Raw genomic sequence first — 24,882 nt, 5'->3', positions numbered from 1 at the left:
TGTTGAAGAGCACTGGGCCCAGGATATTATCCATTCAGTCATGTCCGACTTTTGGCAATTCTATGGATCATCTCTCTCCACGCATCCCGATCTTGTACTATTTCTTTGAGCTGTTCCATGCTCTGGTTGGTATCAATTTTGATGGTATCTAGCCATTTTGTTCTTGGGTGGCCAGGTTTCCTTTTGCTGCTAACCAATCCGAGCATAATTGCTTTTTCTAGTGAGTTCCTCCACATAACATGGCCAAAATAAGTAAATTGCAGTTTCATAATTTTTCCATCCGTTTATATGTTCCAGTACTTGCTTATTTATGCTTGCATTAAACATAAAAGGGCCTGGGTGATGTAATCCAGGACAGGGACCTGTACCTAAGAGATGCTGCTCTGATCAGATGCCAAGAGGCTGAAATGAGTCTAATCTGAAAAGACTGTGAATAAACAGCATCCCTTTTTGTACAAGGCAGCAAGGACTCAGATCCCTGTGGCCTGCTTGGGCAAGAAGTTTGGAACATGCCTAAAAATAGACGAAAGATTGCCTGCAGAGTGATGACTGAAATTCAGCTTATTCACTTTCCACCTATGCTGTCGTGCCATAATAAGCACTTACGCGGCACCGCCCTGGCATCAGTGAAGGTTGGTGGCTCCAATGTCAGTGGGGCAACTTTTCCGCTCTGGGGTTCAGTCAGAACCAGTCAGATGTCTGAAGGAGCTATGCAAAGTGCTGAACCCTGTGCCCAAACTGGGATAGCTTGGGATAGCTCCTTTAGAGTTCTGACTGAAACCCAGAAACCCCATGAAAATAGAAACCCCCCGCCTCCACTGCTTGCGGCTGCCAAACTCCTGCCAGAATTTTGCAGCAAGCCGTTCTCATTGCCAGTCGAAGCACTGTGGCTACACGGGAACAGACTGAGCATGCTCCTTGCTTCGTTGCCTTGCCACAGCTGTGGCACACACCACTGACAACGTCGCTGTTTTCCCCTCCGCAAGCATTCGCCCTGTTTAGGTGCTGAAAACACCAGGCCGCACACCCCTGGACCGCCCCTCCCCTCTTACTTGGACTTCGCCTCCGCAGGTTTCCAATCGGATGTTGACATCCAAGTGAGGGCAAAGAAAGGGCGCAGGGCCTCGCTCCCTCTTACTGAGCATGCTCAGTAGTATTTGGCAGCAAAACCTGACGGGCAGCTGCTTGCGCTGCTGAACCGGGCAGCGAAAACAACCACCTGCTGGAAAGAGGCCGCGAGCGTTTGCTTCCTCGCCCCTCCGGTGAGTTCTGGGGGAGCGGGAGTGGACAGCCTGATGCGGGGAAGGGACGGGGGGCGGCCGGGGGCGTGTATGCGTGAGCGCAGATGCGCGCAGAATGGTCGGGGGAATGGAAAGAGCTGTGTCGCGGAGGGGGAAGGGACAGCGGCCTGGACTGAGCTGGTGTGTGGGGCGCCCGTGCGCGCAGAGAACTGCAAACGCGCGCGCGCGCGCCCAGGTGGCCTGGGAGATGGGATGGGAAGTCGAAAGAACCCCGAGCGGGATTTGGGCTGCCGTCCTATGAACGTCCGCCTAGGAATAATCCCCACTGAACACATTGGGACTTTGTTGTTGTTCAGTCGTTCAGTCGTGTCCGACTCTTCGTGACCCCATGGACCATAGCACGCCAGGCCTTCCTGTCCTGCGCTCTCTCCCGGAGCGTGCTCAAGTTCATATTCATTGCATCCGTGATGCTATCTAGCCATCTCATCCTCTGCCGTCCCCATCTCCTTTTGCCTTCAGTCTTTCCCAGCATCAGGGTCTTTTCCAGGGAGTTTTCTCTTCACATTAGGTGGCCAAAATATTGGAGCTTCAGCTTCATTATTTGTCCTTCCAATGAGCACTCAGGGTTGATTTCCTTTAGGATGGACTGATTTGACCTCCTTGCAGTCCAGGGGACTCGTAAGAGTCTTCTCCAGCACCACAGTTCGAAAGCATCAATTCTTCGGCGCTCAGCCTTCCTTATAGTCCAGCTCTCACAGCCATACATTACTACTGGGAAAACCATAGCTTTGATTAGACGGACCTTTGTTGGCAAGGTGATGTCTCTGCTTCTTACTATGCTGTCTAGGTTGGCCATAGCTTTCCTCCCAAGGAGCAAGCGTCTTTTAATTTCATGGCTACAGTCACCGTCTGCGGTGATCTTGGAGCCCAAGAAAGTAAAATCTGTCACTGCTTCCATTTCTTCCCCTTCTATATGCCAGGAAGTGATGGGGCCAGATGCCATGATCTTAGTTTTTTTAATGTTGAGTTTCAAACCAGCTTTTGCACTCTCCTCTTTCACCCTCAACAAGAGGCTCTTGAGATCCTCTTCGCTTTCTGCCATTAGGGTGGTATCATCTGCATATCGGAGGTTGTTGATAATTCTCCCAGCAATCTTAATTCCGACCTCTGATTCATCCAACCCGGCATTTCTCATGAACATTGGGACTTACTTCTGAGTAAACACGCGAAGGATCGCACTGTTGGTTGGCGAGGGAGGAGTGGAAGGAGTTGCTAACTGCCATTTTGTAGTGGCCGTCCGAAGGTTTGATTTGCCAGGCTCTGGCCTGGCTTTGGAAATGCCACCGCTTTCCCCTTTTCCCCCGCCGATGACATATGACTATGTTTATCGTTATTATGCCTCATCCCCCTTTCCTTCCTCTTTGTTTCTTGAGTTAAGTCTCCTGACACCCTGGTCTCTACTGTTTGCCTGCTTTTGTCCATTTCGCATATGCTTCAAGCAGGCTTGGGGCCTCAAAAGATCTTTTGTCATCTTGAGTTGTTGCTTTGTACATGGGGACTCCATGTCGGAAATCTAGGGCTTTTTAAAGACTAGCATTTGTATGGTATGATATTAATGACTAGGACTTTTTAAAGACTAGCATTTGTATGGTATGATATTAATAACTCCTGCCCATGTCTAGCTGATTATGGAATGCTAAATTATGACTTCATCACTATTTACTACTGGGGAAGATTCTGTAACCCTAGTAATTACTCCCTTGCTATTACAGAGTGCTGGGAAGAACAACAGTACAGGTGTGTTAAGTTGGGTGCTGCATGTTAATTTAAGTTGGGGAAACCGATCAGCTGTTACCTTGATAAAACTGGGAAGTGAGGAGGGGACCCAGGTGCCAAAAAGTCGAGCGCTTTATATTTTTTCCATCCCTGCATAGGACCTAAGGGTCTCTAAATATCAGATTCTGAAACCTGAGTATGGAAAATAGTCCTCTCTCCTACTCATAATATGATTCTCTAAGGCAGGGGTAGGCAATTTGAGGCCCTTGAAAATTTTTGTTGGACTACAACTCCCATCAGCCATACCCAGCATAACCAATGGTGAGGGGTGATGGAAGTTGCAGTCCAACAATATATTGAGGACCACAAGTTGCCCACCCCCACTCTGAGGGCTTTTCAACACTCTGCTTGTTGCTTTTTGCCATTGATATTTATTTTTTATGTCGTGTTAACTTTCTGTTGCTTTTATATACAAGCCACTTTAGAGATTATTTTAAATCAAAAGGTAGACTATATGTGTTATGTGAATACTACTAGTATGAGAAGTTGGCAGCTCATGAGGAATTTGGGGAGGGGAGGGGAGGGGAGGGGGGGAAGGAGAGAAAATAATTGGGAAACCTGCCCCTCTCCTGGCAACTGATGGGTGGAGAGAGAAGTAGAAAAGTGTGTGTGCATGGGTGAGAGAGAGGGGTGTGTGTGTCAGGGTGGGTAGGAAGGGTTTTGGCCCTGCTCACTGCTGCAATGCACGTGCATGCAAACACACACACAGATATTACCCCCAAATGAAGGCAGTCCTCCAGACAGAAAAAGGGGTTCCTCTACTACTGACTGCTGAGGTTCAGGACTAAGTGAGGAAGAAACTGCTCATCTAAGCCCTGAATCTGAATATTACAGTGTGGATAAAGGGGTATTTTTTCTTTCCGTTCCCACATGCTATAGGGGAGAACTAGGACTGCAGGATGCATGTCTCATGTGCACACCCCAACCCTGTTTTCACACATGCCAGTTCCTGGATATTTTAAGGGGTTTGGAACCCTGCCCCCTTACAGCTGAAAGAATCATGTGTGTGTGTGTGTGTGTGGGGGGTGATTAATTAGGAATGGAAGAACTGGAGGAAGTGATTTTCCTGTAATCCCAGTCCCTCCCAATTTCAATGGAATCAGAGGCCCTAAAAGATTTTTTGATGTTCAACTTTTCCCAATATTCGGTGGCTCATGAACAACCAGGATACTCGGTCCTTGTCATTGGAGGGGGGGGGGGGGAGAGAGACTTTTTTTAAAAAATCACTAATTTTTCTGCAGACCTGTGAATCTCCCCCACACCATCTTGTCTGTGAGTGTCCCTGTTTTATTGCCACATTTATTTATGGATAGACACAAGACCACCAAGTTTACTATTAGGATTAATAGACAGAGTATTGAAGAGATGTAGCCCAGTCCTTTACATATTAACGCTTAAGTAAGCTCCACAGGGTTCAGTGGGGTTCATTCCCTGACAAGGGTGCATAGGATTGCAATTGTTTTGTTTTGTAATAAATTAGTTAGAAATTGACATTGGTATAGTTTGACATATACAAAGTGAAAATAAAAAAGAGAATACTATGACCCAGACCAAACAGTTTTGGATACTGACTTGTGCTGTAGTCTGCTAACTATCACTATGCCTGCAATCCTGCACACCCAGGGAGGGCAACTTGTGGGCCTCCAGATGTTGTTGGACTGCAACTTTGATCAGCCCTAGCCAGCATAGCCAACAGTGAGGGCTGATGGGAGTTGCACTCCAACATCTTTAGGGCCACAAATTGTCTCCCCTGCTATACTCATGTAGGGGCAGGCAACCTGATGTACTCCAAAACTTCTGGAGTGCACAACTCCCAGAATCATTGGCATTAGTTACACTGGCTGGGGCTTATGGGAGTTGTTGTCCAAAACATCTGGAGGGCACCAAACATGGGGGATTTGCTTCTGAGTTAACCTGTGTAGAGATGTAAAATTTCCAGAAATTTTGAGGCCTTTCCCCCCATTTTTTTTCCAGAAAAAATGGATTTTTTGGAAAAATAGAAAAATAAGCAACACTTAATTTTTAGCGCTCTTTACAGATCTAACGTCACTTTGTTGCTTTAGGACAGCCTTCCCCAACCTGATGCCCTCCAAATATTTTGGACTACAGCTCCCATCAGCCTCAGGCAGCATGGCCAATGGTCAGGAATGCTGGGCACTGTAGTCCAAAATATCTGGAGGGCACCAAGTTGGGGAGGGCTGCTTTAGGAACATGAAGTAGCCTTTCTGTTCCTAAAGTTATTTTATGCATGACTTAGTTTGCTCATAAAATTATCGTATTTTAAAACTTTTAAAAGTAAACTCAGTTAGTAATTACTGTCTGAATAGATTAGAGCTACATTAAATGACTGCTACAGCATCAGAAACACAGGATGCTATAGAACAAAACCCAAGCTGTCAAAAATGTGCATTTGCTGTCAAGAACGCACAATGGTGACTCTATTCACATGCTGGGAAACAGCATAAATGTCTATCGATAAAATATACTTTAGATCAATACTTTTAATAAGGAATGAAAAAAGTAACTATGCTGGGAATCTTAGAGAGGATTAAAAAATATTTTTCCCCATGGCTTCATTATTTCCAGACATTTTATATTGCTAAAGGTGTTCTTATTACATAGTTTTTAGAAATCATGTTAGGGGGAGTAAAGGCTGGGTAACAATATATACTTTGTCTTAAATTCTAAAAGAAAATATTTCATAATCCAAAGCTGTCCAATTTTTCCAGTTTTTCAGGGGGAAACTTTTTCAGAAAAAAACTGGTTTTTTTCTGAATTTTTCCAGGTTTTTTTTCCAGGCCTTCACATCTCTAAACCTGATGCGTATGACTGTGCTGTTTCACAATTCATCTTTGGTAGCCGTAATCACTAAAAACAGGTTTGAAACCAGTTTAAAGTTGTAATGTAGATTGTCCCTTAAGTCTCACAGCAGTATCTGGATGAGATGTTTCTCTTTCAAGATAAGATAAACCACAGTATGTGTCTAAATACTCATACTGATACCAACGTGCTTATATCTAGAGTTCTCAAACTTTGACCCAACAGGCCGATAGCCAGGGACTTGGAGCTGGTGGTGTCTTTGAGTATACTACTGTGGCTTCCCTCACAGTTGACAGATCAACATGAAGTAGGTGTACTAGTAATGAATTAATGTACGCTGTGCATCCTCCTAACCTACAGGACCTGGGTGCTTTCACCATCCCACAGAGTTCCATGGGAAGCTTCTCTCTTTCTCAAAGAATTGCAGTTTCCCTCCACTTTGGGACACTGCCACTGTCCCTTTTTATTTAATCATATTATAAACGTAAAATGTAAAGAGCTGATGTTGAGTAGTGGCTAAGCACACAGAATGTGTGCCTGCTAAGAAGTTCAAATCCCATGAACTTATGCAAGTCACAGCACATCCCGCGTTTTCTCATTCTTTAATGAGAATTAAAGTTCAGAATGATTCTGGGTATGTACATCTTCCTGCCCACCATGGTAAGCACAGGCTGTCCTATTCAGTTGAAATTAGTGGGGTCAGCAAGGCTATCAAGGTGACAAGAGTTATTATCAAGGAACCTTGAGCCCTAGCACCTCTTGATAAATGTAAACTGGCCACTGTTCACTCCTTCTTCAGTTATAGTATAGGCCAGGACAAGAAACGAGTTTAAAACCCCTCATACAGGGGCACCACACACATGGAGTTCCTGCATTTCTCATCTAGTGGACTATGAAAGAAACAATTGTGGGCAAGCAATTCCTGGATTAATCCCCTTTTGAAGATCAGTCTGGGGTGGGGGTGGGGAATTCCAAGGGGCAGACAGACCTGCAGAATCAATAAAAATCAATTATTTAAAATACATAGATTTTTGATTTTTAAAAAATCAAACACTAAACTTCTTTCTCATTTAAAAAATGACACAGTTACAATTAAGTCACACTGTAAACATGATAAACATACACAGAGAGAGCAATTCAATCCAGTAGCCTATCTGGGGTGCCATAGGATGCTGTGGATCTCCTCTGTACCTGTAGACAGAGTTACAAGCATTGAGGAGGAGATCATGGGGCAAGACAGAATGAAGGAACAACACTGGAAAGAAGAAAACAAAATTTTCCAGTGTTCATTTGCCTGTATCACCATTTTTAGGCTGCAATTCCATAACCACTTACCTGGGAGTAAGCCCCATTGAACTCAATGAAACTTATTTCTGTGTAGACATGGATTACTCTGTTACCTTAAAACTGTCATGGGTGCTGGCCGTAAGAAAATCCTATATGGGAATCTTTTAAAGACATTTCCTCTATAGGTTAAAAAAAGAAAAGAAAAAGGAAAGCCTGTAAAATACATAGCGTGAGATGGAGATGGAAAATCTGCTTGTAAGAATGCAATTGTAAATGATACTCTACCCAATTGTAAATTAACATGGTTTAGTGGTCAGATTTGTTCAGGAAAGGTATAAAAACGTTTCCATGGGAAACTTGCTTTAAATCCACTTTACCAGGTAGATCTCTTTACCAAGAGAAGGTAGATTGTCTCACCCCTCAAGAGAACAGTGTGTGAAGGGGAGACTGACAGGAGGAGGGGGGAGTATAGAGCATTCTGGGAGTTGTAGTCTATAGTGCTAAGAATAGGAAGATCCCCTTTCCCCTCTACATTCGCTACTACAACTCCCATGAAGCCAGCCATTTTGCAAAAGGCATTTTTCCTCTCTCCCTCCCCACCCCTGTCTCGCAGCTGCTTGGGGGAGGGGGAACTGCATGAGTGGCTAGAGCCCCCTTTTTCGGGTATTGGTGGGTATGCAACTAGGGTTGGAAGAGCACCAGGCCGGGGTCTGTGTGGAGAGAGAAATGCGTGCAGAGACGACAACTCAGCGCTGTAGCCTCCCCCCACCCCATCGCTCCTCCAGCCTACGATGGCAGAGCGAGGCCTCTCCAGCCCTGGGGGTGGGGGGATACTCTAGCAAACATCCCACCTCCACGCACGTGTAGTGAGGTGGGCGAATCCCAGGCAGAGGGGGCGACCCACCGACCCAGGAATTTGGCTGCGGGGTTTCCTTTACGTGCTCCCCCCCCCAAGCTGGGCTTCGTCGTTTGCTTCGGCTTTGTGCGAAGTCTAGCGGCTCTTCTCTCTCTCAGCCCTCTTTGCAGGTGAAGCGGCCAGATCTACAAGAGGAGGCAGCCGCCTTGAAGAAGCGCGGACACAGGTGAGGGATTGCTGAGCGCACACCAAAAAAAGGCACCTGTCGCCTCTCTGGCTGCTTGTTGGGGCAGGGGGGGTGCTTGAATGTAGGGATGGAAGGGAAGGTGCCTGGTAGCGTACAGCCAAGGTGACTACTTTGTGGAGCGCAGAGCACCAGGGCCTACAAATGCGCCCAGGGAGATGGAAAGTGGTGGTGGTGGTACTGAGGAGTGGAAGGAGTTTTTAACTGCTCTTTTGTAGCAGCCATGAGAGGAATTAACTTGCCAAGCCAAGGCCTCGTGTTGGAAATGCCCCCCTGTTGAGTACATCTTCCTAAAAGAAACACACTAGAGTGTTGTAGCAATTTCCAGAAGGTAGCTGTGTTAGTCCAGTGCAGCAAAAAAATAAAAAGTCTTGTGGCACCCAACACATTTATTTTGGCATAGGCTTTCATCTGTTTTTTGCCCACTTCATCACATATCTTGTGACACCTTAAAAGCATAACATATTTATTACAGACTAGAGTCCTTTCTTATGCAATAAGGTATTTGTCAATATTTAAAGTGTCTCCACACGTTGTTTTTATTGCAACAGACCTCTTGAAGTTGTTATATATTATTAAGTCTACGCTTCCAAGGTCATATTCCTCTCCCTTCCATCCCTGAGTTGTTTTTGAAGTTGGTCTTGAAGCACTCTAGTGTCTATTGTTTACTTGTCCATTTCTCTTATGCCACAGACAGGTTTGGGGCCTCAAGGAGTTAGAGGCATGGTTTGTTCATGGGAGGTGTCTGAAACCTAGGGCTGCTTAAAACTTATATTGCACAATGTTAAACATGGCTGCCTGTGTCCAGCAGACTAATAGATGCTAAATAATAATTCATGGTGGACTTGCAAATTATGGTGTGCATCAAGCATGGTTAAGCAGTATATTTGCCCTGGGAATGACTCCATCTCTACCTTTTCTTCTGGGGAAGATTCTGTAGCCCTAATAATTACTCCATTGTATTAGAGAATGCAACAGGTTGGGGGGAGTTGTTTTTGTTTTTACATATTTCTCCCTTTTGGGGTGTGTGTGTGTGTGTGTGTGAGAGAGAGAGAGAGAGAGAGAGAGAGAGAACATTGAAAATTTTGTTTCTTGGGAAAACGGGGGAATTTTGGTGTCTATTACATTTTGTTACCTTCCTTTAGTTTAGACGCATAAGTGGGAAGCTTTCCAGTCAGGAATTATTTTCATAAGTAGATCTGGAAAAAATCTCAGGTATCTAAAAATGGAGTGTGCAGTACCCGTTTCTATCCCTGATTAGGACTTGTCTCTAAATACTTAATTCTGGAACCTGAGAATGAGAAATATAGTATGAACAGGACTTAAACTATTTACTCTAGTTGTAGCTCTGCACTAGGTTACTGCTCAGTTGTGCCCTACTTGTGTTTCATGACAGTTTGGATTGCTTCTTTGGACCAGAGAAGGCTATGTTACAGCTCTTTTAAAATAATGATGCAGCCCAATCTAATGTGTGTTTACATATGGTGCAATCTTGTGCATGTCTACTCAAAAGTAAACTCCATTGAGTTCAATGGGACTTACTCCCGGATAAGTGTATTGGATTGCAGCCTTAGTTGTTTTGTAAAATTTATAGTTCATTCTAGTTACCAAGAGTCTTATGGCATCTTGAAGACTAACAATTTATTATGGCAAAAACCCTAGCCAAGCAAGTGGGTTACTTCAACCTGTATTTTGAATACTGGCTTGTTCTGTAGTATGTTAATTCGTTTCACAATTCACCTGGTCTCACAGCAGTATCTGAATGAGTGTTTTGTTTTTCTGTGGCCATCACCGTAAGTGGGTTCGCACCTAACGATAAGTGGGTTCGCACCTAACGATAACCCATTGCCGTATCACTGTGTCTGAATGTGCAGTGTGATAATCATTCGCTTTATCTTAAAAATCAGCCATCTCCAAACTCTCACCCTGTGATCCTTCCTCAAGTCCAGAAACTTAGTTAAAATTTGCGAATAGAGCAAAGGCAAAATGGGGATGGCTCATTCAGTTGACAATGAAGGCATGCTTTCATCCTATGTCTTCAGGAATATGTGTTAATAGTGCTATTACCTTTTTTCCTGTTTCTCTAACATTAGAAATCCAGTAGCTGAAGCTTTTACTTGCATGGGGATGTGAGACAAGGTTCACCTACTGGATTTCTTCCCATTAAGTTGCTGTTAAAGGCACAGGACGTCCGTCCTTGAAAAGCTGGCAACCTTGCATATTAAAGGCATTTCCAGACAGGCGCTCTCTGTGGAGGCTGGTACTGCTGTTTCACTATTTCCAATCCAATATCTGTATAAATGGGTTACTTCAACCTGTATTTTGGCCCCTGGCTATCTGGATGATTTGTACGGGGTGGTGTATTTGTATGAGTGGTTTTGCAATAGTGAGTGTATAGTGTTTTTTCCCACCCCAGAACTTCAAAATAATAGGATCACTCATTGTAACACACAACAATACTGAAGGGAAACCAAGAGGAGGGTGCTATGAAGATCCTATTCTCCATAACTAAAGATTACATCATGGGTAAAATCAAAGGTGATTCCCAATCAGTGAATGAAGATAATTCTTGAAACAATATAACTTTTTCCCTATCATTAAACACCAAGGCATTGATACGAAACACCTATACCCTGTGCAGGTATGTTGAATTGGAATTCAGCATTCTGTCTGAATACTGAGACTGTGGTTAAGGATTGGTTTGCAGCTGGGATGTGAAGCCGTATGGTTTGTGGTTTCATCAACCGTGGTTTCCATCAACCTTGGTTAAGCATTATGTCTGAAATGAGCAAATCATGGTTATGGCAATTTCCCTCCTTTTCCATGCTCTCTGCTAATAAATTTCAAACAATTCGCATTGGTGCCTTCCTATATATGCCTTCTGGGCCATGCCTTAGCTCAGCAAGTTGAACCATGGTCTCAGTGGTATACATTTAGAATCTTAACTAGAGATAAAGCAAGAAACCATGATTTAACACTTATTTGGAAGCAAGTTGCATTGAAAACTCTTAACTTGCCTCCCCATACCTAGGGGTGATATATAACAGTTAGTACCTGTTTTGTCTGTACAGTCTTTATATTCCCAAATATGTCATTCACTTTCTCTCTTCTCCACTCCCATCTTCAAAGCCTTCTTGAACAGATCTCAAGGGCATTCTTGCCAACTAGCTACGCTGCAATCCTATGCATGCTTATTTGAATGTGAGTGCTACTGTATATTGTGGGCTTTACTCAGAGGTAAGTGTGCATATGATTACAGCCTTAGTCAGAAAGCATTTCTTACCCTTATGTACTCTCCAAAAGAAAAATACATGTCCATAGTTAGATGTTTATGGGCAATTGTTGGGTTAACTGTAGGTTATTTAACCTCTAAACAACTCAGAGTTCCAGGTTCAGACATCACAAAACACCCCAGGAGTTCCTGGGTTGTTAATTGAAAATGGAAATGACTCATGCATACTCCACTCATCACCATAATTCCTGGGTTCCCAGGAATTGGTGTGGGGATGTGCAAACTGGGTCCATGTTTATTTAACTTACATTAAGGAAACTGCATTTGCTGAGGGAGTTTCTGGATTTGGTAGTTGTAAATACTAAGAAGCAACTGTACTAACAAAGATGCATTCACTTTGATGTAATTACAGTTTGTAGTCAGAAGGTACAATGACACACTTTTCACTACAAAATCACAGGTCTGTATATTTTTGGTTATAATAGTGGTACAGTAACCAGATCAGAACACGTTCAGTGAGATATATACATAATCAACTGGATTTGATTCAATTCATGGCTGACAGCAAATTGCCAAATAGAGGCTCTGCGGTTACTTAAATTATGTTGGTCATTTGATGGCCATTTCACAGACAGCTGACAGACCCTTCCATTGTCTTATCTTAAAATTCAGTGAAAATTGGAAGGATTACAAAAACAGTCTATTAATAACTCCTCAAACAAAGCCTGCTATTGTAAATGCCTATATGGTCTAAAGACTACTTCTAACTTTTCCTACCAGCAGACATGGGGAAATCTCTTTCAATGCCTGTACATGGATCTAAAGAAGATGGGATTTCATCATCTGACAATGTGAGAAATGGATTAATTCACTCAGAATCTCACAATGAAGATGGAAGAAATGGAGATGTGTCACAGTTTCCATACGTTGAATTTACAGGCAGAGATAGCGTCACATGTCCCACTTGCCAGGGAACAGGGAGAATCCCACGTGGTATGTCTAAATACATGAATAACTTAAATGCTATCTAGACTTCTAAATATGTTTTACCTTACTCTTTAAGTCTCCATTAGTCATTAGAACAGCCTTCCCAAACCTGGTGCCCTCCAGATGTTTGGGATTACAGCTTCCTTCATTCGTGACCATTGGCCATGGTGGCTGTAGCTGAAGGGAGTTATAACCCTACTATTTTATGATTCTATAATCCAAAACTTCTAGAGGGTGCCAGGTTGTATAAGGCTGCATTTGACTAATGCATGTCTCTTATAGAAAGTTTGTGGTGAAGTTTACTGATTTCTTTACACTGATTTCTTTATGTTGTCTTGTTGTGTATCTGAGAATATTAGTGAAAGACTTGTATCATTTCTGGGATTCATGTTCTTCATTTTTCTCTTTATACTTTATTCACTATATATATATGTGTATGTACCTAGTTTGATAATACTAACATGAATAATCCAAAGGATTTCTCTACAGTATTTGTTCTAATTGTATCCAACTTGAGCAACCCCAAAACTTATCCATTAAGCTACTTCTAGAATGAATGGAATGTAAATTCATCAGTATTTATACTGCTAGAGGACACTTCATGGCTGCCTTTGGATGTAATACTAAACCATTATTTGTTTAGCTGAATTCTGGCTTACTTGTACATACAAAACTTCTCAGCCAGCTATCTGAGTTTTGTTTGGGGCCAACAAACCACAATCTGAAAACATGGTTTGAAGTTGTCATGTGAGGTTAACCATGGTTTGTTGTTGGATCTGAACTCAGTGTCTTGTTGAGTTGCTCCATCCCCAACACCCACCTGACTGTAGAGACATGAGGAAAGAGCAGCTAGAAAACAAAAGCACTCCCACAGCTAAGAGACTCACTGGTGCTTTCACAGGCTTTCCTGTCCATCCTTACTCTCCCTATCAGCAGACTCCTTTCTCTTCCCACCTCCTCACTGACAAGCTCTGCAACAGCCTTCTGAGGCAATTTTTTTAAAAAGACACTGCTATGGGCACTTTTACTCATACCTGTTAAGTGATTTATGTTTGAAGCATGTGTTTGCTCTTAGGAAGCCTTACTGATTGAATTGCTAAACTGAGCTAAAAGCCTCTCCCAACCACACACCTACTTAACTTGCTGCCAAACTGTTTCCACAACAATCCACCCCCCTTTTTATCCGAAGGCCCAAATTATTTCCAACACCTGTTCTTCTACTTCCTCACCAGTACAGATCTTGTACTAAACAAAAACACCTTGTCTGTATGATAGAAAGAGTGGCCACAGCAGGAAGGATTTTTTTAAGGAGGAAAGGGCTAACAAAGAGAAGCTGTGACTTACTTAGGGACTTACTGTGAGGAGTTGAAGTTCTGTGAAAAGGAATGCATTTGTGTTTTTCACCCCATTTCTGCAGCCAGCCAATGACAAGAGAAGTGGTGATGCCTTGCTGGCCCCCACCTGCTGCAAAGTATTTTGATACAGCAACTGGGTATTCACAGAGACGATAAGGGAACAAAAAAAAAGCTAGGGTAAAACCTGTCTGTGAGCAGGATTCTGGCTTCTTCAACAAACCATAGCTAAAGCCTTTGTGGCTTTAGTGTTTCCAAAAGTGGTCTATTGTCCCCTTACCATTTTTAAACTACAGTTATCTATTTTAATCTTTTTTAAAAAATGGATCATCGGATGTACTGTGCACAGTTCTGCTTTCTTAAAGAAAACATTTATTCTTCCGAAGATTGTATGGCTGGGAATCCCTTAACATTGTTCTAGTATACTATGTAATATAAGTGGCAGCTGAAGCAAATGGGACTTTATACTGGTATGTTTTCATGACTTTAAATTGCCTATTTATTAATATGTACAGTTTCTTAATGCCTATTGATATAAAAAGTTAAACTTAAAGCCTCCAGCAAAGCATGCTTTGAATTAAGTCTGAGAACAGCTTGTTGGGGTGAATGACATAAAATGTGAGGCAAAAATTGCTGTAGTATTTTTAACAAAATAATAAGTAAATATATATCTTTACATACTTTAAGTTTCATTGAAGGGTTTAGAACATTTAGTGTAATGGTTGAATCTCTCACATTACAGTAAAAAAAAACAACCAAAGGAAAGAAGTATACTAAACATAATCTCTGTCCCACCTGTTTCAAGTCTGCTTATTTATTTATTTATTTATTTCATTTCTATACCGCCCAATAGCCGAAGCTCTCTGGGCGGTTCACAAAAATTAAAACCAAACAACACACAATAAAACAATTTAAAATATATAGAACATTAAAACCACAATATAACAATACAACCACAATAAAACCTAGCAGCAGTACAGGAGTTTAAAATACAGATTTAAAACAACAAAGACAAAAATTTAGAAAGCTAAAATGCTAAAATGCCTGGGAAAATAAAAAGGTCTTCACCTGGCGCCGAAAGGAATACAGTGTAGGTGCCAGGCGAACCTCACTAGGGAGCTTATTCCAGAGCCGGGGTGCTACAACAGAAAAAGCCCTCCTCCTAGTAGCCACCCGCCTCACTTCCTTTGGCAGGGACTCACGAAGAAGGGCCGCTGATGATGACCTTAAGGTCCGGGCAGGCACATATGGGAGGAGGTGATCCTTCAGGTAACCTGGCCCCAAGCCGTTAAGGGCTTTGAATGTTAATACCAGCACTTTGAATCGGGCCCGGAAATGGACTGGCAGCCAGTGCAGCTGGAAAAGTACTGGCGTAATATGAGCTCGCAGGCCAGTCCCTGTTAACAATCTTGCTGCCCTATTTTGGACCAGCTGAAGTTTCCGGACCATTTTCAAAGGCAGCCCCACGTATAACGCATTGCAGTAATCCAGACGAGAAGTTATCAGAGCATGGATAACTGTAGCTAGGCTATCCAGATAAGGGCGTAGTTGGTATACCAGCCTAAGCTGATAAAAAGTGCTCTGTGCCACTGAGTTCACCTGTGCCTCAAGTGACAGTTCTGAATCCAAGAGCACCCCCAAACTACGAACCTGATCCTTTAGGCAGAGTGCAACCCCCTCCAGAACAGGTTGACTATCACCTAGCCGGGCAGACGAAGCACCCACTAACAGTACCTCCATCTTGTCTGGATTGAGTTTCAGTTTATTGGCCCTCATCCAGTCCATTACCGTGCCCAGGCACTGATTCAGAACAGCCACTGCCTCACCTGGTTTTGATGAGAAAGAGAGGTAGAGCTGGGTGTCATCTGCATATTGATGGCACCTCAGCCCACACCTCCGGATAACCTCCCCCAGCGGTTTCATGTAGATGTTAAACAGCATGGGGGATAAAATAGAGCCCTGTGGAACCCCATGGCACAATTGCCATGGCACAGAGCAATAATCCCCCAGCACCACCTTCTGGAATCGGCCATCCAAGTAGGAGCGGAACCACTGTAGTGCAGTGCCTCCAACTCCTAACCCAGACAACCTATCCAGAAGGATACCATGGTCGATGGTATCGAACGCATCGAAAGCTGGGTCTGCTTCCCAGCTGAGCCTTCATTTCTGCTTCCCATAACAGTACATGGCCCTTCCTGTGAGGGGATGAGGCTTAGAGGCAGAACAACCTTTTACAGTAAGGGTTTATCCAGATGATCAGTTCAATGGAAAATCTAGCTACATACTATTTTGTTTCAGTTCTAGTAAATCAGAATACAGGTATTCCAAGTAGCCAAATGAAAAGCAAGCAAACAGCATTTTATGTCTTTACTCACCTAAGGGTGCAATCCTATGGCTGCTGGACAGCGTCTAGATGACCATAGGATTTTTCAATTACTGGAAACCTGGCTCCCCGCCCCCACCACCTCATAGGCAGCGCAGTTCATCCCTGGCTCCACGCTTGTAAGAGCAGTGCAGAGCAGGCAAAAAGGGGGTGTTCCTGGGGGAGAGACTGAGACCATGGAAGCAGCATTACAATGCTTCTTATGCACTGTCTGGCCTCCCCCTCCCCCTCCCCCTCCCCCATTCTGACATGCCCAGCTAGACAGCCAAAATCGGCTGTCTAGCTGCAAATGCAGGGCAGCTGGAGTGTGGAGGAGCAGATCCGCCCCCCCCATGCTCCACCCGCCCTGCTTTGGATAGTCAAGTTTGGAGGCGGCTGACTGTCCCCATAGGATTGCGCCCTAAGCCTTCAAAGTCATGTTTTGCAAAGTTTATCATAAAAGAGCAATCTATTTCATATTTAATTTGCTCCAGTTGTGAGAAGCCCACTGTATTTTTTCTTTTTAACACTACTTCCTCTATTCTTCAGGGCCAAACTGCATTCAGCTGGATGTGGACGGGTGTTGATAATTATCAGGGACACTCCAGGGGTAGACAGGGAATTTTAACACTTTCCTCCCTTGCTGCACTCAAAGAGAATCCCTCCTTTAAAGCTGGGTATTTTTTTCTATTGCAAATGTAACCCCAATTGATAGGCTCTTAGTTTCATACCAAGATTGGGCCAGATTCAATTTACACTCCCATTTAACAAAGTTAAATATTTATAGATGAAAGAAACAAAGACAGCTCATATACAATTAATATACAGGAACACTCGAAGAGAAGGAACTGTCAGAAGTACCCCTAAGGGAAAAATACATCCATAAGTGATAAATCTACAAAAAAGATTCTACATGGTTATTGTAACCCCCCAGTTCTCTCCTCTAAGCTTTCCAGCCAGCATTCTTAGTCCCCTGTGCAGCCTCTCCTTTTTCCATCAGCCTCAACCTTCTTCACCATCTGATAGCCCCAGTTGCAACTTCAAGATGCCATGCTTACGTTCCTGCCTCCCACTCAGATGGAGTGTTCACAGACAGGCCTTACACAAATACCAGCTTCAGAGAGTGCCCTGTCTAGCTCTAGTGAGACAGAATCAAGTCTAATGAAGCCTGTTGACAAGGTCAGACCAGGCAGGATCTGTTAGTAACCTAAACAGCTCAATGTTGGCTGGAGCTCACTCTGGAAGAGCTATTGTTTCAGCAACATGCAGAGGCCTTCTGAGGCTTTATGAAGGCTGGCTGATTTCCTCTCTGTATCTGCTTTAATTCTAGTAATTATTATCCCCAGCCCCCCAGCTAACGCTACTTATGCAAAGATACATTTAATCTACTTTGGCTCTCAGTGGCTGCATTCACATGTAACTAAACCATGGTTTAACATTAATGTGCCACAGTGATCCTCAGGCTCATAAACTCCCCCCACCCTTTTCTCCTTCAGTGCAACCATGAGATCAGAAGCTTCCACTTCTGTTTTAGATTAACCACAATTTAGCATTACATTGGAACCTTAAACTATGGTTAATTCAATAAACCATAGTTAATAAGTCAACTACATAACTAATGGTTAGAAGCTGGCTTGCTTTAACAAATCATAGTGAAGATTAACCATGGTTTTGTCTGGATCTGGACTTTACGACAAGCTGCAGTTACTCTAAAATGGAAACAAACGCTTTCAAACTCCTTGGGGCTGCATCAGCGGGGTAGTGTGTGAACCCAAGGCTTGCTGCAGTTTGTTGTCATAATGGTAAACTATAGTTTAGTGCTAAGTGCAAATGAGGTCAGTGTGAAACTAGGGAGCCCCATCAAATAAAGATGGGGTAGTCTAGAGGAAGTACTGCCACTCATCTTTTACCTTTCATAGTTTAGGGCTGCTACTCACATCTTTGCCTAATCCAGAATCATCAGGTTTTTTAATTACAATTGCTAATGAAGTTGAAATTTGCACTGAAAGCAGTGAAGTGCTTTGACATGACTTTTCTTAACCTTTTTGTATGTGCTTTGAACTGTGTTAAGATGAGAAATCCAGCAAGTGTTGCTTCTCTTGTCATGGAGCTGGAATCAAGAAAAGTAGAACTAGTTGCTCATTGTCATGCAGTACTTCAAGGCACAAGAGACACTGTTAGGAAAAAAAGTAGAAACCGTGATTAAGGGTGAAGAGAGAATAGTTTTACTGTCCTTAATCATGCCTAGGACAGAGCAATTGAGGGTAGTTAAAGGGCATTGATTCCATATGTGTGCCTTGTAGCAGTACTCATAGAATAGTAGGTTTGGAAGGGGCCTACAAGGCCATCGAGTCCAACCTCTACTGTTGCAGGTACAATGTGGCTCTTCTCATTTTTGAGCATTACTTGAAATTTTACTGATTTAAAGTGCTTATTAGCTGCTCTTCAGCTGAGGCTCTCAAGAGTGGTTTACAAAATAAAACAATAAAATAGAACACAATAAAAGCAAGACAGTGCACAATCAAATACCAGCATAAAACACATAAGTCTAAAACAAAATACCCTACAGGCCATAGGAAATAAAAAGGATTTCACCTGGTGCCAAAAAGAAAAAAGGCTGGAGCTAAATGAACCTCTCTGGTGTGGGGATCTTGGATGTATGATATCACAACTGAAAAGGTAGAATGGACTACAGTGACATGTAAGCATCTGTTTCTCCTCAAACAATTTCTTACCTGTCATTTCAAAGAAGTTGCCTCTTGACAGTTTTATTGCACTTTAAAGCATGTTTCTCAAATTTAGTCTACCATAGACTTGTTTCTATAGCTAGAAGAAAGTCTGTGGAGAGTAATACTGTAGAAATGTCAGTTTTATCAGCATAGGAGGTTACATATTTTACTGGCTTTTCAGCAGCATTGCATATATATAGAAGTCTTAAGATACCAAACAGTTACCTTCTTATTCTAGGACAGGAAAATCAGCTTGTTGCCCTGATTCCATATAGTGATCAGAGACTGAGGCCAAGAAGAACGTAAGTCATAGTAACAATGTGAATGTCTCGTATCAGTGAATTCTTTTAAAGTTAGATTTTATCTAATCAGATCTAGTATTGAAAGGTATAATTCTGATGTAATGGTTTGCAGTTTCCTATATGGCCTTTGGAATTATTTCTGTGTACCCTTTCATCTCATATACGTAGCGTTTTGTTGAAATAACGTCCTATGATACAGGATGGGCTTCATTGCTAGGGATAGTCTTATTTACTATTGGCACAAAGTCGTACCTACCCTGGAGTATTATCATGTTTCATTGAATGGGTTTTAGGGGAGGGGGTTACTATGGCTGAGGTTGCTGTGGTGCCTTTGGATACCTGGTAGAAATACACTGAGGAAAGCTGACATTCAGGACATGCCCATTAATCCCACCCAGTCTTTTTTGTTCATACCCAGCTGGTTTTTGTTGCCATGATACCTAAGCTGCTTTGCCCAACTATTAAAAACCTAAGGCTGGATTAGGTAAGCCTAGGTTATCTGCCTTGATTGGGAAAGAGCAGCACCATATTAACAATAGTTGTGCCCACTTTTTTGTTCCTGGCCCTGGGAGTCTACACATCTGAAGATTTTGTTGCTTACTCTGCATAACTTTGCCCCCATACTTACATGGTTTAGGAAGCATGGAACCACATGGGTGTACGTGGACAGACACTTTTCAAAATGGCGACTTGCCTTAGAATAGATGAATTGTGGAGAAAGCAGTGGTTGGATGGAGGTTTTTGCAGAAGTTGATAAGTAAGCTAAAAATCCATGCAATGCAAACAAGGGTATCACATGGATTTTTAAAAGGAATATGTAGTGGTAACCTATCTCTTTCTTCTGCAGAAAGCTTTACGTGACTGCTTCTGTAATTGTATGCTTACTACTTTCTGGGCTGGCAGTATTTTTCTTATTTCCTCGATCTATTGATGTGGAATACATTGGAGTCAAGTCAGTATATGTCAGTTATGAAGCACAGAGGCGCATAATATATTTAAATATTACGGTAAGATAATTACTACATTTGCTTTCGTTTACTTTGATGTTTGGCACTTTATATGAATGTTTAAGATGATACTGACTTCATTTAATCTAGAATTCTAAATTATCTTTTCTGCAGAATACATTGAACATAACAAACAACAATTATTATTCTGTTGAAGTTGAAAACATTACAGCCCAGGTACAGTTTGCTAAGACTGTCATTGGGAAAGCCCGGCTGAGTAACAATACCCACATTGGCCCACTGGATATGAAACAGGTAATGTAGCTGCCTTTGTTAGATAAGATGTGGCTGTCTGTTGCAGCAGCGTTTTAGATTCTTATCCACAATTTTGTTGGGTTTTTCTTTTCAGATTGATTATATGGTGCCCACAGTTATACAAGATGAAATGAGTTACATGTTGTAAGTGTTTCACTCACTGGATTTCAATTTATAGTGATATCAGAGGGGAACCCCTAACAGAATATTGCAGTGTATCTCCAGGGCTCCAGCTATAGAGATATAGATATAGATATCTTTAAGCACGTGTGTGTGTGTATATATGTATAGTGTGTGTATGTATAGAAATATATATTTAATATATATTAAGATACACAAACATGGATATATATGTTCAAAAATATGTATTTTAAAACACTCAGAGTAAATTTTGTTGTGTATGTATATTGGGTGTTGGCTGTGGTGATACTGTACTTGAGAAGACCCTAGCTGTGGTTTAGAAAGGGGTTCAAACAGGCCAGTTCCTCTCTCCTTTTGGTTCTTTTTTGTTTTGTCTTTACCTGACAACTTCAACATTTCATGGACAAATTTCCCTCCAATATATACTTAATTGCTACACTGTTACAGGCTTCATTTGGTTGTAACACTAAACTATGGTTTAGCATACTGAATAACACTGGGTGAGGGTTGGGTTTGTGTGCTCTTTCTTCTACTGGCAGTGAGGAGGCAGTTAGAAGCATTTACTTCTGTTTTTAACTAAAACAGAAGTTAACTAGCATTATGTCTGAACCCAGAAAAACTGGTATTAATCTTAACTATGGTTTACTGAAATAAGCTAACTTCAAACCATGGTATATGAAGTTAGCTTGTTTCAGTAAACCATCATGGAGATTAACCATAGTTTAGGGTTTGGATGTTGGCCTAAGCTGTGGCTAATTGAAATAAGTGGAAGCTCCTAATCTCCTCGCGGTTGTGCCAGAGGAGAGAGGATTACTTGAGCCTGAGGTTTTCCCAAACTTGTTCATATAATGCTAATCCATATTTTAATATTACAAGCAAACCAGCCACAAATCTACCAAACTTCTGGTTCTTTTAGATCCTGCTTTCTTTTTTTCTTTCTTCCCCTGGGGCATATGTGAGAGCTGACCAGAGAATAAAATGGAGAATCCAGAATTTTAGCCTAACTGTGATTGCTTTCCTGTCACTGCTGCTGCAGCCTAAGTTTTATTGATGAGGAAGACATTGAGGGAAGGCATTTGGGCTTGGGCTGTATCTCATTCCCGATATCCAATATATGTTAAATACCTCGTTTTAGCCAAGCCCACATGAAATTGAGCCAAGGGGAATTCGCCCATTGCTAATTAGAAATAAAAACTGGGCATGTTTATATTAGTTTGCTAGCTTTTAATTATATGGAGTGTGCTAATGCTACTTTATTTCTTAACAGTGATTTTTGTACCTTGCCCTCTATCAAAGTGCATAACATAGTAGTCATGATGCAGTAAGTATGTATTGTATTTTCATTTATACAGAAAAGTAACTTTGCAAACAACACTTTACTATAGAGGATTTTTTTCTTTTAGCCTCAGTGTATGACTTTATTAATCTCCTACTTTCTTGCCCTGTTTACATAGCTTTTATTGACCTTGGTTTATTAGTACTGAAGGTAGGTATGTGTGGAAAGGAATTAAAGGAATATAAGCAAGTGTTTGCATAACTTTGGTGAACTAGTAATTAAAAAAATGCAGTCAAACCATGGTAACCTTGTAAAATCGTATAATTGTATAAGAAAATTTAGAGCTTCGGCTATTGGGCGGTATAGAAATTAAATAAATAAACAAACAAACAAACAAATTTGCCCATCTTGTTGACTTGTGCCAATGCTGGAATGAATGTAATGGAAGTTCTAGCCAAATACATTGTGTATTTTTATGTATTTTTCCTTTAGAGAAAATAGTGGCAACTTAGTGCCAGGAAAAGTGAGCTTGCGTACATGTGGCTTATTTTGGCTAAGGAGCCATTCAAATGGGAGAGGTGCTACTGGTGTGTTAACTCCCATTCACTGAGACTCCATACCATAACTTTGGCTGTGGGCACACTCTGGACATAGATAAGACTGGGAGCCCCTGTGCTCTAGAAAGTGCACTTACCATGTCATTGTCACGCATACCATCTTTTCTTGAGGACTGAGCTCAGGGAAACTAGTTCTGTCAGTTTGAAGCACAACAGGCTGTACAGGGCATTGGTTTACTGGTTGACTTATTGGGGTTTTGACTTCGTGAATCACTCCATCCCACCACCACCCTTCCCACAGTAATTTTTCAGCTTAGAAACAGAACAATTGGACCTTTAAGAAATGCAAGTAAGTGTAAAGTTATGTATGTTGGGGCAAAAATCCCAACTTTATGTATATTCTGATGGGATCTGAGCTAGCTGTGACTGACCAAGAAACAGCTTGGACAGCTTTCATGAAAATGTTGACCCAGTCTGCGGCTGCTGTGAAAAAGGCAAATTCCATGTTGGACATAATTAGGAAAGAAATTGAAAATAAAATTGCCAGTAACGTACTGCCCTTGTACAAAGCTGTGGTTGTGACCACTCTTGGAATGCTGTGTACAGTTCTGGTCACTGTACCTCAAAGAATATTGTAGACTTGGAAAAGGTGTAGAAAAGGGCAACTAAAGTGATTAAGGGGCTGGAGCAGCTCCCCTACAAGGAAAGGTTACAACAGCTGGGACCGGTTAGCTTAGAAAAAAGGTGAGTAATGGGAGACATGATAGAGGTGTACAAAATTATGCATGGTGCAGAGAAAGTGAATAGGGAGACATTTTTCTCCCTCTCATAATACTAGAATGCAGGGTCATCCCACGAAGCTAATTGATGGAAGATTCAGGACAAATAAAAGGGGGTAATTCTTCACACAGTGTATAGTTAAACTAGTGACAACTACCAATCTGGATGGCTTTAACAGGGGATTAGACAAATTCCTGGGTAAAGCTATCAATGGGCTACTAGTCATGATGGCTATATACTACCTCCAGTATCAGAGGCAGTATGTCTGTGTACACCAGTTGCTGGGGAACACAGGCAAGATAGTGCTGTTGCACTCATGTCCTGCCTGTGATCTTCCCATGGACAGCTGTTTGGCCACTGTGTGAACTGAATGCTGGACTAGATGGACCCTTGGTTTGATTCAGCATGGCTCTTCTTATGTGGGTCATTTGAAGAGGGAAGGCAGAGGGAATCCAGGCTCACTCCATGCAGCAAAACATCACGCTGGCTGCTGCTTTTTTATGCCTCTGTACATAACTTGAAAGGCACTCTTCTCTACTTATATAATGGGAGGGGAAAACAAGAATGACATGCCCCTTTCAACCTCCTAACCTCAATATACACTGGAGAAGATGAGGTCAGGGTGGAATACAGGGAGAATGTTTCTCTGGTTTTGCTTCTAATCTGAGATTCAAGGAGGGAGAATAGTAGAAATATGCATCCTACTCATCATCCTAGAGCTCAGGCAGAACTTCCTTCTAGAAGTTTGTGAAAGATGGTGAAGGGCAGTTGTCCATTTTCTTTCCAATGCTCCCTCATGAATAGGGATGTATGAAAATTCCATTGGGGGTGTGTGTGAAAACTCAACAGATATTTCTGGTTTGGCTCTATGGAATAGCAGCAATTTGTGCAAGTTGTGGGGAGAATCTTGAAACTTGCACAAATGGTGCTGTAATTTAAAAAAAAAAAAATTGGTCATCTTGCGCAAGAGCGCAACACTGCAAGTCTGCCTGTCTGCTGTGTAGCCCTGCAGAGGCATATGCCCCTGTTGTAAATATCCTTCACTCCTGAAATACCAAGGAAGAGAATGAAATTGACAAATCCTTTGTCAAATATGGAATACCGATCTGCAGGGCTAAACAAAATAGTGCATGGAGAGGATGAAATCGACAAGGATAAAGAGGGGAGTATGCCTCTGCAGGGCTACATAGAAGACAGGAGGACTTGCGATCGTGCACACTTGCATAAGATCACTTAGCATTGCACATCCCTACGCATGAAAAAGATTGTTATTGTCTTATTTAATAAATAAATACATACATTGAATAATTTATATCCTCCAAGGAGTTCAAGGCAGTGTACATTCTCTCTCTCTCACACACACGCACACACTCTCTTTATCATGAGAACAACCCTGTGAGTTACGTAGGCTGAGAGAATACTGACTGGCCCATGGTCACCTAGTGAACTTTATGAATGAGTAAACATTTAAGTCTGTATCTTCCTAGACCTAGTCTGGCACTAACAAGTACACCCCTTTGGCTCTCAGGAGGGAGAAAGCTTATTCTTTCCTTTTGCATCGGTACCCACTGCTTCCTTCCTTGTTCTGTCCCCTGCACCAACATCCTCATGAATTGGG

General features: G+C 42.2%; 1 protein-coding gene across 14 annotated transcripts in view; it reads left to right on the top strand.

Annotated features, from left to right (window-relative positions):
* The first annotated feature begins 1,143 nt into the window (after positions 1–1,143).
* TMEM106B (transmembrane protein 106B) overlaps positions 1,144–24,882 on the top strand; it is a 30,334-nt gene continuing 6,595 nt past the window's right edge. For 2 of the 14 annotated variants that reach the window (XR_014792367.1, XM_084858671.1), the window contains exons 1-8: positions 1,144–1,262; positions 8,199–8,266; positions 12,297–12,509; positions 19,185–19,248; positions 20,096–20,255; positions 20,370–20,510; positions 20,605–20,654; positions 21,919–21,972. Coding sequence is in view for 13 of the 14 variants with exons in the window: in XM_084858671.1 (XP_084714797.1) it covers positions 12,302–12,509; positions 19,185–19,248; positions 20,096–20,255; positions 20,370–20,510; positions 20,605–20,654; positions 21,919–21,972 (677 nt within the window). In the remaining variant the exon portion in view is untranslated. Of the gene's footprint in view, positions 1,263–5,862; positions 5,956–7,723; positions 7,854–8,198; positions 8,267–11,413; positions 11,522–12,296; positions 12,510–19,184; positions 19,249–20,095; positions 20,256–20,369; positions 20,511–20,604; positions 20,655–21,918; positions 21,973–24,882 lie in introns of those variants that run through there. The other 12 variants (XM_084858680.1, XM_084858673.1, XM_084858674.1 and 9 more) reach the window with 12 other exon arrangements.

The sequence above is a fragment of the Heloderma suspectum genome, chromosome 5 (assembly GCF_057233095.1).
Source record: "Heloderma suspectum isolate Gila_16-S chromosome 5, 16-S_ref, whole genome shotgun sequence".
Taxonomy (NCBI): domain Eukaryota; kingdom Metazoa; phylum Chordata; class Lepidosauria; order Squamata; family Helodermatidae; genus Heloderma; species Heloderma suspectum.
The sequence above is the reverse complement of the archived record's forward strand: the minus strand, read 5'-3'. Positions and strand labels throughout refer to the sequence as shown.